The 14,852-nt window shown below is 39.3% G+C and overlaps 1 protein-coding gene across 4 annotated transcripts in view; it reads left to right on the top strand.

Annotated features, from left to right (window-relative positions):
- LOC114549549 (RNA-binding Raly-like protein) overlaps window positions 1–14,138 on the top strand; it is a 31,811-nt gene extending 17,673 nt beyond the window's left edge. Inside the window, exons 3-8 of one of the 4 annotated variants that reach the window (XM_028569900.1) lie at window positions 690–737; window positions 2,477–2,646; window positions 6,860–6,976; window positions 8,854–9,023; window positions 10,275–10,313; window positions 12,918–14,138. In XM_028569900.1, the coding sequence (XP_028425701.1) occupies window positions 690–737; window positions 2,477–2,646; window positions 6,860–6,976; window positions 8,854–9,023; window positions 10,275–10,307 (538 nt within the window). In that variant the 3' untranslated portion in view covers window positions 10,308–10,313; window positions 12,918–14,138. The remainder of the gene's footprint in view (window positions 1–689; window positions 738–2,476; window positions 2,647–6,859; window positions 6,977–8,853; window positions 9,024–10,274; window positions 10,314–12,917) is intronic. The other 3 variants (XM_028569902.1, XM_028569901.1, XM_028569903.1) reach the window with 3 other exon arrangements.
- The last annotated feature ends 714 nt before the right edge of the window (window positions 14,139–14,852 follow it).

The raw sequence follows: 14,852 nt of genomic DNA on the forward strand, positions 1-14,852 counted from the left end.
CAGTTTAATGTGATAGAGGGACAGACACGGTTTTTTTTCTATTCACTGGGACACTTTTTTTATGTTCTATGATAGTTTGTCCATTCGCAAAGTCTATATTCCCAACAATTTATTAATTTCTGAATTGTGGATGTGCATGGACGTCTTATTTTACAAATGTATTAGTTTGTGCATTGTGTTATTATAAACCCTCATTTGCATTGTATAGCTGCCCATGAAAACAGACAGGATGTAATATGGTAATTATGGAACAGGAACCAGAGAGGTGAAAACCAACACACCACTCTAAATTAAAATAGTAATACATTAATACTAATTAAAATTCCTCTGAGAATTTTGAAACAGCTCCTTCTTTGCTCCTCATCTCTTTATTTTATTTCTGTTCCTGAATTATAAATTAGTTGCCATCCCTAGCGTGTACTTAATATTGATTTTCCTCTCAAGGGTCTAAGAAAAAAAAAATTGTTGTTGATCTCTGGTCTTTGCATGCCAGCGTGGCTTAGGCAGTGAGCTTTAGGGCCTTAACTACAGCGTGTCCGTTCCAGTCAAAACAACTTGAGTTTGATTTGCTTATTTTTGACAGATCCAAAATGGCTGGTCTTAATAAAACCCATCTCTTTCTTTATCTGTTCTTCCCTGTCTCTCTGCGCCCTCCTTACTTTCTATCTCTCTGTTTGTCTCTTTCATAGTGGTTATGAATTTGATTACGAGTACTACAGGGATGATTTTTACACCAGGTATGTATCATTCACATCATTATTATTATCAAATTTGAGATTGAACAAGGAAACAACTGACCTTCAGCCCCATCCGCTTTACTTACTGTTGCTATGCCTCATGCTTTCTGTTCTCACACTGCACATATATTTTATAATGCTAATGGTGGTGTATTTACCACTCAAAATGTGTAGTATTTTTTCTAAACTTTTTTTGGTTTTTGGTTTCAGACAGAGGTAGACAAAAGCAGGCTTCTCGTATCTAACCGTCAACTAACTTTCCTTAGCACATTTTATAAGCTATAGCTAGCTAATTAGCTTGCTAACAGATTCGGTTGCTTTTTGAAGATTTCCAGCTGACTTAAACACTCTTAAAAAAGGGATCTTACTGTAACTATGCACTTAATAGCTATATAAATATTTTTGTGCTAAACCTTCACTTGCCCCAGGCCAAATGTTAGCATCCTCACCAGTTGGTGATCCATGTTGAAGACGTAGACATTAAGAAACAGCATTGTAAGGTTAAACTTTCATTTTGTGCTAACATAAGTTTGGCTGCTTAACCTACACACTTTGTGCTTTTATTTTGAATTTTTGTTAATTTCTTCAAATAGTTTTTACTTTTGACGTTACAAGAGAAAATTAACCTATGTATTTGGCAAACGTAATGCTATCTCGGGCAACCTTAGGACAGAGCTGCTAACTTTACGCTACATTCTGATAGCTTCCAGGACCAGCTTCCACACAGTTGGAAAATACAGTGGATGTGCTAGTTGTGAACGTTTTTTTTTTATTATTTATTTTTCCTTTTTTTTTGTAGCTTGTTACCTCACAAACTAATGTAGTTAGTCCACGGCTATGGAAGTAACAGTTACTACTACTCAGTTACTTCTGTAGTTGGCTAGTTAGCCAGACATACTAACTATTGCAGGTTAAGTTAAGGCAGATAAACACATTTGTTTCTCTAGTGTTTTAAGTTTTGGAAAGGCTAGAAAAAAAGACTCTCTCTATGTAACACAGAGAAATCCAAAGCCTGACAGACGTGGCATGCCTAGTTATGGTTGCTAAGCTATGATGGGACTGTTCAAGGAAGAGAGTTTAGCTAATGATCAAGAGATTTTTAACTCCCTCCCCCCCTTCCTTCATTAAAAGTGTCCCTTGTCAGATGTAAGTCAATAACTATCCCACAGAGGTCCTTTTTAAATAGTCAACTTGTCAAAATGGCTGAACAGATAAAGCATGCAACTCAAACACAAACGCTGATGAAGGAGCAGTCTTGTTTTCACTCTCATTTATCTATCAGTGATCTGACTGCTTTTCTGTGGAGACATTTTCTGAATGTCAAACTTGTTGAGAGCAGTGACAGATATCTGCTGTCACCGAGAACAGTCAAAGCTGACACCTTCATTTGACATTTAGCACCCTCCTCTTTTCATCCTCTTCACTTTCAAAAGATATGTGAAGAGATTATTTGCATGCACGTAACGGCCTGGGTAGTCGTACAGAAAGAGGGATGGTGATAGATTTCAACTGTAATGTTTGTCTTTTGTTTTATGTGTGCCGTTTGAGGGAAAGAACCCAAGAGAAATCCACGGAAAATCTATCTTGAAATACAATACTGGGAACAGATAATAGGCTTTAGAAAGAGGTGATGGAGAAATAAATGGAAAAAATATTCAACTCTAGTAGATGGGTACTTTCTGAATGCTTTAGGGCCTCTTATAAAAAGTGTAATATAGTTTTTTTTTCCTTTCCTTAAGGCTTTTTGACTACCATGGCAGAGTGCCCCCCCCACCAAGAGCCGTGATCCCTGTCAAACGCTCCAGGGTGCTCGCGCCCTCCTCCCGCCGCGGGAAGACCTCCTTCCCTATCAAAACATCCTCCTCTTCCTCCTCTTCATCCTCCAGACCTCCCTCATCCGGGCTCAAACGTACGTATATTAAGGTGCTTTTTACTTATCTTGTGTTTACATTTTGCTACTCAGATGCTCCTTTATTTCATTTTTATTTTTCAAAAGGACACTGCCTAATTACACTAGTGGCATTCTGTCCTTTTCAGGGCTTAATGCAAATCTCAAAACCACGGCTCTGAGTAGGGAGAAAGCAGTGGCATGATTCAGCTGCGCTACTTACGACACGCCACTGTAAAAAAAAAAATATATATATTTAATTCACTCCAGCAGCTTAGAACAAGCCACACTGCAATGTAGAGCAAAACACTAAAGCGCAAACCTAAATATAATCCGAGCTTTGCGAGCAGCACCCATTTAGCAAACAGTGCTACTCCTGTCACCCAGGATCTATCTGGATCTCATTCGCTCTTCTGATTAACTGGTGATTCATTAAAACGTCCTAAATGTAATTAATGTGAGATTGGGGCCATCTCTGTGGAGCTGCGGTCAGCTGTGTTTTCCTAAACATTAGTCTCTATCTGTAGCCTGTGTAATTGGCTACAGTGTTTATCCCATTGTTGCCTGTCTAGGCCTGTGTTATCAGCACAAGCAGCTTGGTAAAGTCTGTGAGGAGGACCCAGTTGCAGTTGGTATTATAGAGAACGGGGGGGGAGGGAAGCCCATCTCCCATCCTCTTTTTGGACAGAGTCATTGAATTCTCTCCTCTGTCTAAGCAGTGTTTGGGAGACTAATTTGCCCCATCCGGTACTGTATTGACTTTGGCCTAAATGGATTGGACAGCAAAACAAGGTTACTGCAGGGTGGGTTAGTGTGGGCAGTATTAAAAACAACTTGGGCTGAACAAGTGATAATTAACTTGAGGGGGGGGAGAAATGCAGATATCACGAGGATGGATAGATTTGTGTTTTCCACATTAAACCTTCTTTGACCCACAATGTTGATCGTCAGTTTATGAAGACAGGATTTGGCTTATTTTGTCTATTAAAGAAAGACTGATGGATTCATCCTTAAGCAGTGCTCTATTTTGTAAAGTTGCAGGTGGCTTTGACAATGGGACACAATCGTATTGTATGTATTTTCTAAGACTTTCATGTTGAATGTAGTGTAGTGTTCAGTGTGTGTTTTCTTTCTTTTACTCAACTGTCAACTCAACTCCCAAAAAGGGAGCTTTTTAATCAAAGTTCCCTTTTTTTACAAGCCCCCAAATGACAAAATATGATAGTTTTTGTTCCGTGGTCTTTTTCTTTTTTAAAATTGGATTATGTTCCCCTCTGAAAGGCAACTTTTTGGAGTTCACTATCAAAAAGTCAGAATTGTTCTTAAGTGATACTGAACTGGAGCTGCAATGATTAGTCAAATAATCAATTAGCTGATCAACAGAAACTAAATAGAATCATCTTTTTTTATAATTTAATTAATTGTTTATTAAAAGTCACTGGTTTCAGATGCTCAAATATGAACAGTTTCTGTTTTTCTCACTCTTCTACAATACTAAACTGAATGTGATTGGGTTTAGGACAATTAATCAGGCTATTAGAGAAATTTGAAAGCATCACCATTTTTCTTTTCTTACAATTTTCTGACATCGTATACACCAAACTAAACACATGTATTTACAGAGGATGTTAAGATCTCAAAATGGTTTACTGGATAGAATGATGAGGCGTCCTTGTCCTTTCAGACGATTCATAGTTTGTCAAAGTTAAATAAAAATTCACCAGTATGACATCCTAAATAATGTAACAAACCCCCCTACTTGCTCGTATTCGGACTTAAATTTTGCGTACATCAGTGCATGAAAAAGTAAGTGTTAAAAAATCAGTTTCTCTTCCATCATGTCTTTAAACTCAAGCTCCTAGAATCATCCTAATGTTTATCTGTCTGAATTATATCATCACCAGCCCCAAAACTCTTTGTCCACTGTGATTATCATCTAAGACTACAGTTTCTCACTATTCCCAATATAAAAAAATGTCAGCTCATCTTGAGTCCCTAAAATTGGATCCAATACCCATACCCTTATCTAGTAATGCTTATTAAATCACGATGGCATTTTTGTCTTCCTTTTCTTTAACACAAGCTATTTAAAATGTGCTGTCTTGATGAAATGATGTTGGATTAGGATGGGTATGTCTCACTGCAGCTTATGTGACTGATAGCACAAAAGGGGGAAAAAAACCTGGAGGCAGCGATAAATTAAAAACTGTTCCACACTTTCTTATCATCAAGTAAGCTGCCCAAAGCGAGCTCCGATAACATTGGAATAAGGGAGAAAGTGTGCATGTGTGTGCATTCATGGATGTTGGTGTGTCCACATGGAAGCCGGTGATACTGAGAAGGAGATAGACACTTTAGCGTGTCCTACAATCAAGATATCATTGTATATTCACTATTTTCTCCTTTTTTGCTCCCCCAGAAAGGTTGATGTTCTGCTTCTCTGTAGCTTTAGGGTTGATGGCTGCTTAACATAACAGAATGAGATTCATTCTTGTGATTTCCAAAACACACATAACCTGTGTATTGCCTTCAGTGTGGCATTATAGACTCCTTTTCTCTCTTTTTCTCATGCACACATTAATCATCCTGCTCCATTCGAAAGAAGTAACATTTTGACAAATGCTATACAGTATGCATTGGATCTTACCTAGGCAGTGTTGTGTTTCAGCATGAATTCTTGTGAAAGATTAAAATGTCCTTTCAGGGAAGCTAGTTTACAGCGAGCTAATATGTCAGAAAATTCTATCACACGCTGACATCTTCTCTAACCGTAGATGTTCATGTTTTATGCATTGGTTTAGCTCATACATGTATAATGGTGCACCTACATAGGAGGGAATCTGCATTGTGATGTGTTGTGGGTGTAAATATACATCAAAGAAACTAACTTAAAGAGCTGCATGCAGACATGATACCAGACAAGTAATGTTTTGAGTCTGTGCATGTCTCCCGCCTCTGATTATCCGGCTGCAGCTTTACAGGAACTTGTGGGTTTGTTTACCGAGTGCTCATCCATCCTCTTTACAGCCCTGACAGAATCTGAAAGGTGTCAAAGAGAATTTTATGATTTCTTCTCAACTTCTGCTGTCTGTTTTTCCATTCCTTCCTCAAAGGATGACACGTTTCAGCTGCCGAGTGTTAAGGAATAAGATTATCTTATTATTTTTATGGTCTAAATTCTCTAATCTGCTCAGTTCAAGCTGCTAAGGACTACACACTTGTTTTAGTAACCGTGAGACAGGCCAGATTGAATTAATGGTAACATCCTTCAGATAGATTTTTTTATTATTATTAGCATATAAATGTTGGCATGATACAGTTATTCATTTACCAAAAGCTCATATATCTATTGTAGATTGTGCACTGAGTGTAAGACAAAGCAGAAAGAAGATAGTAATTATTCATGAGGCAGTAAACAGAAGCTGTGGGAGGGTGATTCTGCCCCCTGTTTCTCATGCGGCAATGATCAGGCGTAGTTGCAATGAGTGTCTGAAATAAAAAAAATGCAGGTGAAACATGTGATACATGTGTTTTGTAATCTAGTTTAGTGTCCTGTACGCAAGTGTCGAGCATCAAAGTAAGATTTTAGTCTTTCTTTAAATACCCTGGATTAACGGACCGCAAATAACGTTTAGCGAGGCAAAAGTAAATGATAATGACTTCATGACTCCTGACAATGAAAACGACTATATATAGAGAAGTAATAACAGACTGTAAATTAATTGAATGGTGCCATAATTTTCATGAAAATTGTATTATATGTTATATGTATTATATCGGATTATAACTTTAAGATGCAACACTTTCACCTGATGAATACAATATACACTAACCAAGTTATATCCTATAGTGCAATCTCCACGTTTTATGTAATCACCTAATGCCAACTGAAAGGTAGCATACAGTTTGTTTAGATGTTGGCATTATTAAGCAAAACTTGAGCAACACTGCACAGCATGGTGGGCGTAAGCTGTACACTAATCTTCAAATTGAAAGCAGCAAGTCCACATTTTCAGCAGGGAAACTTTGCAGTCGGCCAGATGGAGATGTTCTTCCCTGAGGAGGAACGTGTGACTCAGAGTGATGACATGATATCCAAAACTAAGAGCATTAACAGATGACAGCATGCCGTCTGAGATAAAACTTTATGAAGCAGCTTTATTAAAATGAGTGCACACAGAAAATCAGGACAAACTCAACTTAAAGTAACTATAGATCTGTTTCTGTCCCTCAGCAGTGAAGACGGACCAGCTTCAGACTATTAAACGGGAGCTCACTCAGATCAAGTTGAAGATCGACTCTTTGCTGGGACGCCTGGAGAAGATCGAGAAGCAGCAGAGAGCCGAGTCAGGTAAGAAGCAGACAGACGAATCGGAGCTAGCCGGGAGAGAAAGGGAAAGGACACCAACCACAGAGGGAGGGAAATTAAGAGCAAACGCTGGCCATAAGTCTTCATGGCATTGTGCGAGATAAGAGTAGTAGAGCTCTCTGTCATAACAGCAGACAGGTGTCAACGCCACGCTGGCTCAGTTTATATGGGAGGTCTTTAAAGATGCCCTACACTGAAGGACAGCCACAATCTAGCTCACTGTGACGGTCATTTAGACTTAATGCAATGGTTTAGAAAAACACCAGGCATGTTTGCAATGCGTTATTCTCTTTTTTTTTTTTGATTTGTTCCAAGTGAGAATAAAAACTAACTAGAACAAACAGTGACAAATCCAAGGTTTTCTGGTTAGAAGGAAATGGTTGTTTGTATCGAGCAGCTAGAGGCATGCAAAAATGTTTAAAAGGCCATAAATTGCTAAAAGGGCCAGTTGCCATGGTCATCTACCATACAAATGTCTTTTTAATTGCCGCAGATTCTTTATTGCTTGACATATTTGATTTCTCCCATCTGTATTTGAATATCACTTGGGGCTGTGATTTTGTAATCAATTAGAAAAACACCAGGTAGCCTGTGCAGGGAGGAAATGTGGTCTTCTTGCTTTGGCTCAGTAAAAACAGGGGAGCTTTGAATTTGCTGTGACCAGGATAGACAAAAGCATTGAACCATAGATTTCATGTGTTTATCTGTATAAGCTTAAGCTGCAAAGATGATTGATGATTTCCTTAGGAAAATACAGTATGCATTCTTGCAACTTTATGTGGTATATCTTGCTCACAGCAATAACTTTCATCTCCTTTTTATGCATTTAATCAAATTTAGCCTTTAACTCCCTGTTGTTTTGTTTTTAACTAAAGAACAAAAATGCCATGATAATGGTGTAATTTCTTATGGGTATTAATTACATTATTTTTTTTTTTATGTTAAATTGGCGCAAATTCACACGAAGACACATCTGTGCAAAATAATAAAAGGGTTACACTTTACTTGAAGGTATCTACATAAGAGTGACATGACACTGTCATGAACGCTGTCATAAACATTATAATCAAGTCAAAAACATTTATGACAGGCCTAATGCTTCTTTTAGTCAGTGTCATTTGGTTGTTGTCATGACAGGTTAGGGTTCATGTGTTCATGACAGTGTCATGTCACTCGTAAAGTAAAGTGTTACCAAAAAAGGTCAAACGTACAGATGAATAAAAAGAGAGTTCTGAACAAACACAGAAACCATTCCACAGACACGGTTGGTGTGTTAGTTGCTTACAGCTAACATACAGTTACAGGTACATTGGCTGTTTAGAGCAAATAAATACAAACTGTCAAAGTAATATGAATGACACAACATGAAAATGTTCTTCTCTTTCTGTCGGAACACACCTAGCTAATAGTTTCTTTCTAAGTGCACTTTTAACCCCCAAAATTGTAGCATTTTAGTGGAATTCCAAGAATTTGGGCATTTCTTAGCATTGAGCACTAACACCTTGTCTATACAGCAAAAAGAGCAGTAGCAACTGCAGTCCTTCATCCATGTCTACACTTTAATCAATCATGTATGGGTTAAGTGGAAACCTAATGCTATGCTTTTGATTGCAGTTGTGCTCGTATAGCTTGTGTGAAATTCAAGAATTCAGCAGCTGGTGTAGACAGCTGCATTGGTTAAAATAAGAGTGTCTGTTGAGGTCGAACCACTTCTGTTCAGCCGATGGTATGGAGCAGCACAGCCTCTAGGGATCGCTAGTGGGGGCACAGAATTTGAAAACAGAAAAAGGCAGCCAAGTAGCTTTTCTACTGCTGTGTGAACTAAATAAAAAAAATAAAAAAAAATCTTTCTCACTCAGAAGCTCAGAGAAAGTACGAGGACAACTGTGATTCCCTGCATGAGGAGTCTGTGTCCGAGACGGCCGAAAACTCGGTGGAGGAGGTTGGCGAGGGGGTGCTGGACGTGGAGGCAGGAGAGATGACCGATGGCGGCGAGGACGACTACGACGAGGAGGGCAGCCACCATCTGGTAAGAGAAACGTCTTGACAGGCCTGACGGGAGGGAGAGAGCAGGGCACTTTGGGAGATCTCAAGTGGGCAGACAGTCTTTGCTCTCCGAGAGTTAATTTTCCAGAATTATTCATGGCCACAGATCTAAGAGAGCGGGGCTTCACACGAGTGAATGGTGAGAGTGCGTGGACTGACAGTTCCTCCCTGTCGACCCCTGCTCAAACTGTGCCGGCGAGGCTCTTCACAGGCCCTCACACAGCCCAGGCGCACACACACAAACACACACACACACACACACACACACACACACACACACACACACACACACACACACACACACACACACACACACACACACACACACACACAGGCTAAAATTAAAGCAGATGGCTCAAGAGACAAAGAGCAGCATTTTTAAGATCAAATCAGCATGGACTGGTATGATCCAAATGTTCTTCAAAACTTGCCATTTTAGGCATGTAGCTTGCTAGCTTGACGTTTGTTGTTGTTTCCCGAAGAGAACAGAGTTAGACAGCTGTAACACACATCGCCGGAAATGAATTGTCATCGATCCAGACTAACAAATATCCCATCCAAGGCTGCAATTAACTTTGAGACACCTACAGGAATGATGTTTCTAATGGAACAAATGGGCTGAAAGATGTTTGAGTTGAACGAAATGAACCTGTCTGAAGGCCATCTGTTGTTTTTCTTTGAAAAGAATATAGTTTTCTTCCATTTTGTGCTTTGAATAATAAAACAGTGTCACTGAAGTGTTCATATTATACTGAGAGTTAAAACATTATTTCCTTTTTTTTTTTTCCCCAGAAAGTAAACCCTATGGCCACGTTTTATTTCAGTCCACACAGTTTTTTGAATTGAAGCATCGAGATTAAATTATTATTCTTGCGTTCATCTGCGTTCGGTTGTGCAGGGTGGCCATTCTTTTGACCATGCTTTCTCTATTATGCTATATTTATTAGCCATTAGGCCGGTGAGCATGGCCAGGCTATCCTTGATGAAAGCTTGGTGCCCACGCTAATGGAAGACATTATTTTTCAGAGACATGGTGGGGGAGATTTATTTGTTTCCTGAAGGTCACATTGATCACGGATGGTGATAATGTACCACAAAGACTGTTCTCGCAGGTTGGCATGGCTGCTCATGTTATCAACAATGACCTTTTAGAAAAGATGAAATACAACTTGTGTGCTCAGTTTAAAACACTACATCGTATCTGTGATTTTAACTTCCTCTCTCTCCTTTTCAGATAGAGAACCATGTATCGGATGTTGACAACTGAGATCAGGTAAGGTTTAATCCATTACAGCATCTGTGCGGTTGTTGTACAAGACTGCTAAAGGTCCTGGTCTTTATTAAAGGCCTTACAATGGTCCTCATTAAAAGCTGTAAACACTGAACTGTGTTTTGAGCATCTCTAAACATTCGTTAATCATCTCCTAAGTCATAAGCTCAATGACATTTAGAAGACCAGTTCCACTGAAGGGCAGCTAATGCCGAATTCAACAGAGGGAGCAATAATGGCATTACAATGGGCCAGAACTGCCCATAAACAACATTGATCTAATTGAATTGTGTGGAAGGAGGTATGAATGGCGAGGCCTAAGGTAAAGAGTTCCCTGCCTCTCGCCTCTGAGGGTGTGGGTAATGATGCAGCCACATCATCAGTTGGCTCGCTGCTGGCTGGCTCGCCGTAACGCGGGTGCTTAGCTGTGTTTATGAGTCGCACGCTGTTGATGTAACGTAGAGTTAAGCTGTCTTCTTTTCTGATTTAATGTGAGTGTTTGGACAAATGTGTTTATTTTAAATATTCTTAGTTGTAATCTACCTTTAGTCAGCAATACTGAAGACATTTTAGTCTAGTTTTCACCAGTTAAAGTTTAGTCTTAGTCATGCATTTTTAACGTTTATGGTTTTTAAGCTGTCCCCATCTTTAAACTGCACAGTTGCCATGGTTACAGGTCTTGTTCTAGTCTATTGAATTTGGCAAAAAGGGCACTGTGCACCTGTTTAAACCAAACTGAAATAGTTCACAGAAATGTGGTAATAGACTCATTCCCCCAAACTTCACATTCATTCCTAAACTCTGGCAGCTTGAATATACATGGTTATTTCACTGCCGTTCTTGCTCACTTGGCATTTTTGCAGCTACTGTACCTGCTTATTCATTTGCTTGTTCACTAATATATTATTCTCTGTTCAGGTTTAGCTTGAACAGATAGTTTGACATTTCTGGAAATACATTTATTTGCTTCCCTGCCGACAGTTAGATGAAAAGATCAATACCACTGTCAAGTCTGTTCACTGAATATGAAGCTAGAACCAGCAGGCAATTAGCTTAGCATAAATATGAAGCAGAGGGAAACGGGTACCCTTACTCTGTCCAAAGTTAAGATAGTCTGCTCACCAGCACCTCTAAAGCTCACAAATAAACATGTTTGATAATGTGTGTCTTATCCAAATGAAAACCAATGTGTAAAAACTGAAGCTACAAGCTGAAACTATTTCTTTTTTAACTCTCTGACAGAAAGCCAATAGGCGTATTTCCCAAAACGTCAAATTATTCTTTAAAGTGGCCACTGCTGTCGTAAATATTTTATCTTTGTGGTGCTTTATTGCCCACTGTAGATAACTGAGTAAATGTTACCGAGAAGTCATATAGTCGTAATGAATATTTTTCTCAGACAGAAAATAATTAATTTACAATAAGGGAATACGTTAACAGATGCATCGTTGCATTTCAAGTGTTGCATAAGGTAACTTAGCCTCCGTTGGATGTATCGTGAGCTAAACCAGGTAACCAAGTCATCACTGTCACTTTATCAGGAGCCAAAGCATTAAGAGATTGTTGTAGCAACCAACGTAGTAATAACTTATATTGCGCATCTCACGAAACCCAAGGATGCTTTACACAAGTATAGGGGCACAAGGGAAAAGAAAATAGTAGGCCAACACAAACACTGACTAAAAGGAATAAAACGTCCGTGCATAATGGAAGGGGGGCGTAATTTAATGTCTGCTACTGGCATACAACCACATCGGCCATTGTAAGTAATTTTATGAATGAAATAGACATTTCGGGAACGTTGTTGAATCATTTACAATCCTGTAATTGTCTCCATCTGTTTTAAAGCCCCACCGAGATTTCGGTTTCACCCATTGTCTTTCACTTTCCCTTTTAGCTGTTCTTCATTTAATTTCTTTCTTTTCTGTGATTTTCTGCCCTGCCCTAGTACAAGCCATAACTACAACAGATAACTTCTAAAATAAAATAAAAATACCATTAGGCCTATATAAATAAATCTCCTGCTACCTTTTTACCTGGCTGGACACAATAACACAGGCTTTTCCGGTGTTATACAAAAATCTGTGACCCTTCAGAATGTGTGCTCTGTAGCGCCATTTACCTGCTGTACATCATTTTGTGACTTTGCGGGAAAAATTACACAGTTTCAGAAACATTTAAAAGTTACATATAGGAACTTTTAAAGACAAAATTCACAGCTACCCACACTCCTTTTCCCCCCATCTGCCTGTGCAGGTGTATGGTGGTCCCAGTTCTATCCACCTCTAAAGAAACCACGTTACACTTCAGTTTTCCATTTCCTTTCCATATGTCTGCCTTGTTGTGCTTGCAGGCCCACCAAGAATAGAAAATCACAGTGAAAAGAACCTCAATAAGTCATGTCCAGAAGGATTAGAGAGGCAGCTTTGGCTACCAGCAAATATTTCTGCACTTCCCAAGATATTTCTGAGGCCATTCAAAATGGACAAGCTTTAAAACTCAGCCTAATCCTCATCAGATTTACAGCATTATAAATAGCCAACAGGTTTGAAAAGGAGACATAGTCCTATAATGTGTTTTCATCAGTTTTCTCCTTTATCACTTCAGGATGAGGCAGCAGACACCCCCGGTCGGTGGTATTAGAATTCATCATCACCTTCAAGAGACAGAACAGGATCTCTGAGGATCAAGACTTTCATTCTGGACTGTAAGTTGTGTTCAAGTGATGCTGAATCACATTTAGATGCCCAACTGTGAAGCACAAACCAAATGTGATGTGCTCTCTAAAGAAATGTATTCAAGACCCATTTTAAGTCATTAGCCTGAGTTCACCTCATGGATATTCTCCTGTGCAACTTATTTATTCATTGCAAGAGGCTAACCACATCATGCGCTAATCCTGTTCCTGAAAAAAATAAAAAAGAAGGGAATGAAATGAACGCTTTTATTCAGATCAATACATTGAATTACATGCATTTTTTACATGTGTTTGCAATGTACAATTTACAATGTTTTTCAATGAATTTATGTTGTTGCTCAAAAATGAAATGACTAAAAAACAGAACAATCTGCGATCGCAGTATGATATTCACAAAATGTAACATCGGTGCCGTCTGGTTCGGATTTGACTCAAGCATAAGCCAGTAGCTGTCAGCACAACTTTATCCAGCTTTATCCATTTATCACACAAATGCCCTGTGGGGCCGTTCCATCATATATTCAAACACCTGCCAAGTTTCAGAAGCAGAAAGGGCTTCCTGTGGTAGAGAGCCAACATTGGCACAGGCCTCCTGCCAGGGAGCAGTGCTCCAACGTCGCTACTCCCTGCTCAGCCTGTGTATCCCAACATGCAATGCTGCTGTTCAGGAGCCAACGCCCTTTCTCTTTCTCCTCTACTATCTGCCTCTGGATTCTGCATTGATTCTGTCTTATGTAGGCAAGAGAGCGAGGCAAGGTTTTTTAAATTATATATTGAGATGCCTTGATTTTATCTAAGGATGTGATTCAGATTGCTTACATTTCTAAATAAATATGGAATAATCTGACATGACACAATGGCTAATGCTGCCTTAACACAACTTAAATAACGTATTACTCTTTTAATAAGTTACCCATAAAAGTCAATAAAGTGTAGTGCAAACTTTGGTCAGATGAAGCTGAACTAGCCAGCATTGGATTTTTAATTAACCTGATTATAAATGCATTGCAAAGTGAATCAACCAGTGACTGGATGTCAGCATGTTCTACTGTTAATTATTCACTTCATGTTTGCCCATTTTCCCCCGAATATGTAACGAAATAAATTCACTCCAAACAATGACACAGGTATACTTGTTGTCTCAAGCTTTTAAGATTCTTTTAAAGCCAATCCTCAGAAAGAGATAGGTGTTGGGAACTGCAGCTAATATTGTGTGTGTGTGTGTGTGTGTGTGTGTGTGTGTGTGTGTGTGTGTGTGTGTGTGTGTGTGTGTGTGTGTGTGTGTGTGTGTGTGTGTGTGTGTGTGTGTGTGTGTGTGTGTGTGTGTGTGTGTGTGTGTGTGTGTGTGTGTGTGTGTGTGTGTGTGTGTGTGTGTGTGTGTGTGTGTGTGTGTGTGTGTGTGTGTGTGTGTGTGTGTGTGTGTGTGTGTGTGTGTGTGTGTGTGTGTGCTGATTGTTCCGTTGCAACAATTGGAATGATGTGTATATCAGCTGGCACACCCGGTATGTATTAGCTGTAGATCGAGGTTGTCTGCAGGAGCTAGCAAGGCTAGTGGGCTAACAACAACATTCATCAAAGCTGTAAATTACACAGCATCTTATCAAACACTTTATTAGGCTCATTAACCTGTACCGTTGTCCTTGCACTCACTGCAGCCAAGCGACATCTCTCGTCTCTGCTGCTTGTATAACTTCACTAATGTGTTGAACTCTCTTTTGCTTCAATTCACACTCTGAAGCATGAGCATGACCACACCTTAACTCCTCCTGAGGGTGTTTTAAAGTATGAAAGCAGACCGACCTCTTGTCACTGGAGTAACTTACTGAATATCAGAAGTCCTGAAT

Source organism: Perca flavescens, chromosome 22 (genome assembly GCF_004354835.1).
Source record: "Perca flavescens isolate YP-PL-M2 chromosome 22, PFLA_1.0, whole genome shotgun sequence".
Classification (NCBI taxonomy): domain Eukaryota; kingdom Metazoa; phylum Chordata; class Actinopteri; order Perciformes; family Percidae; genus Perca; species Perca flavescens.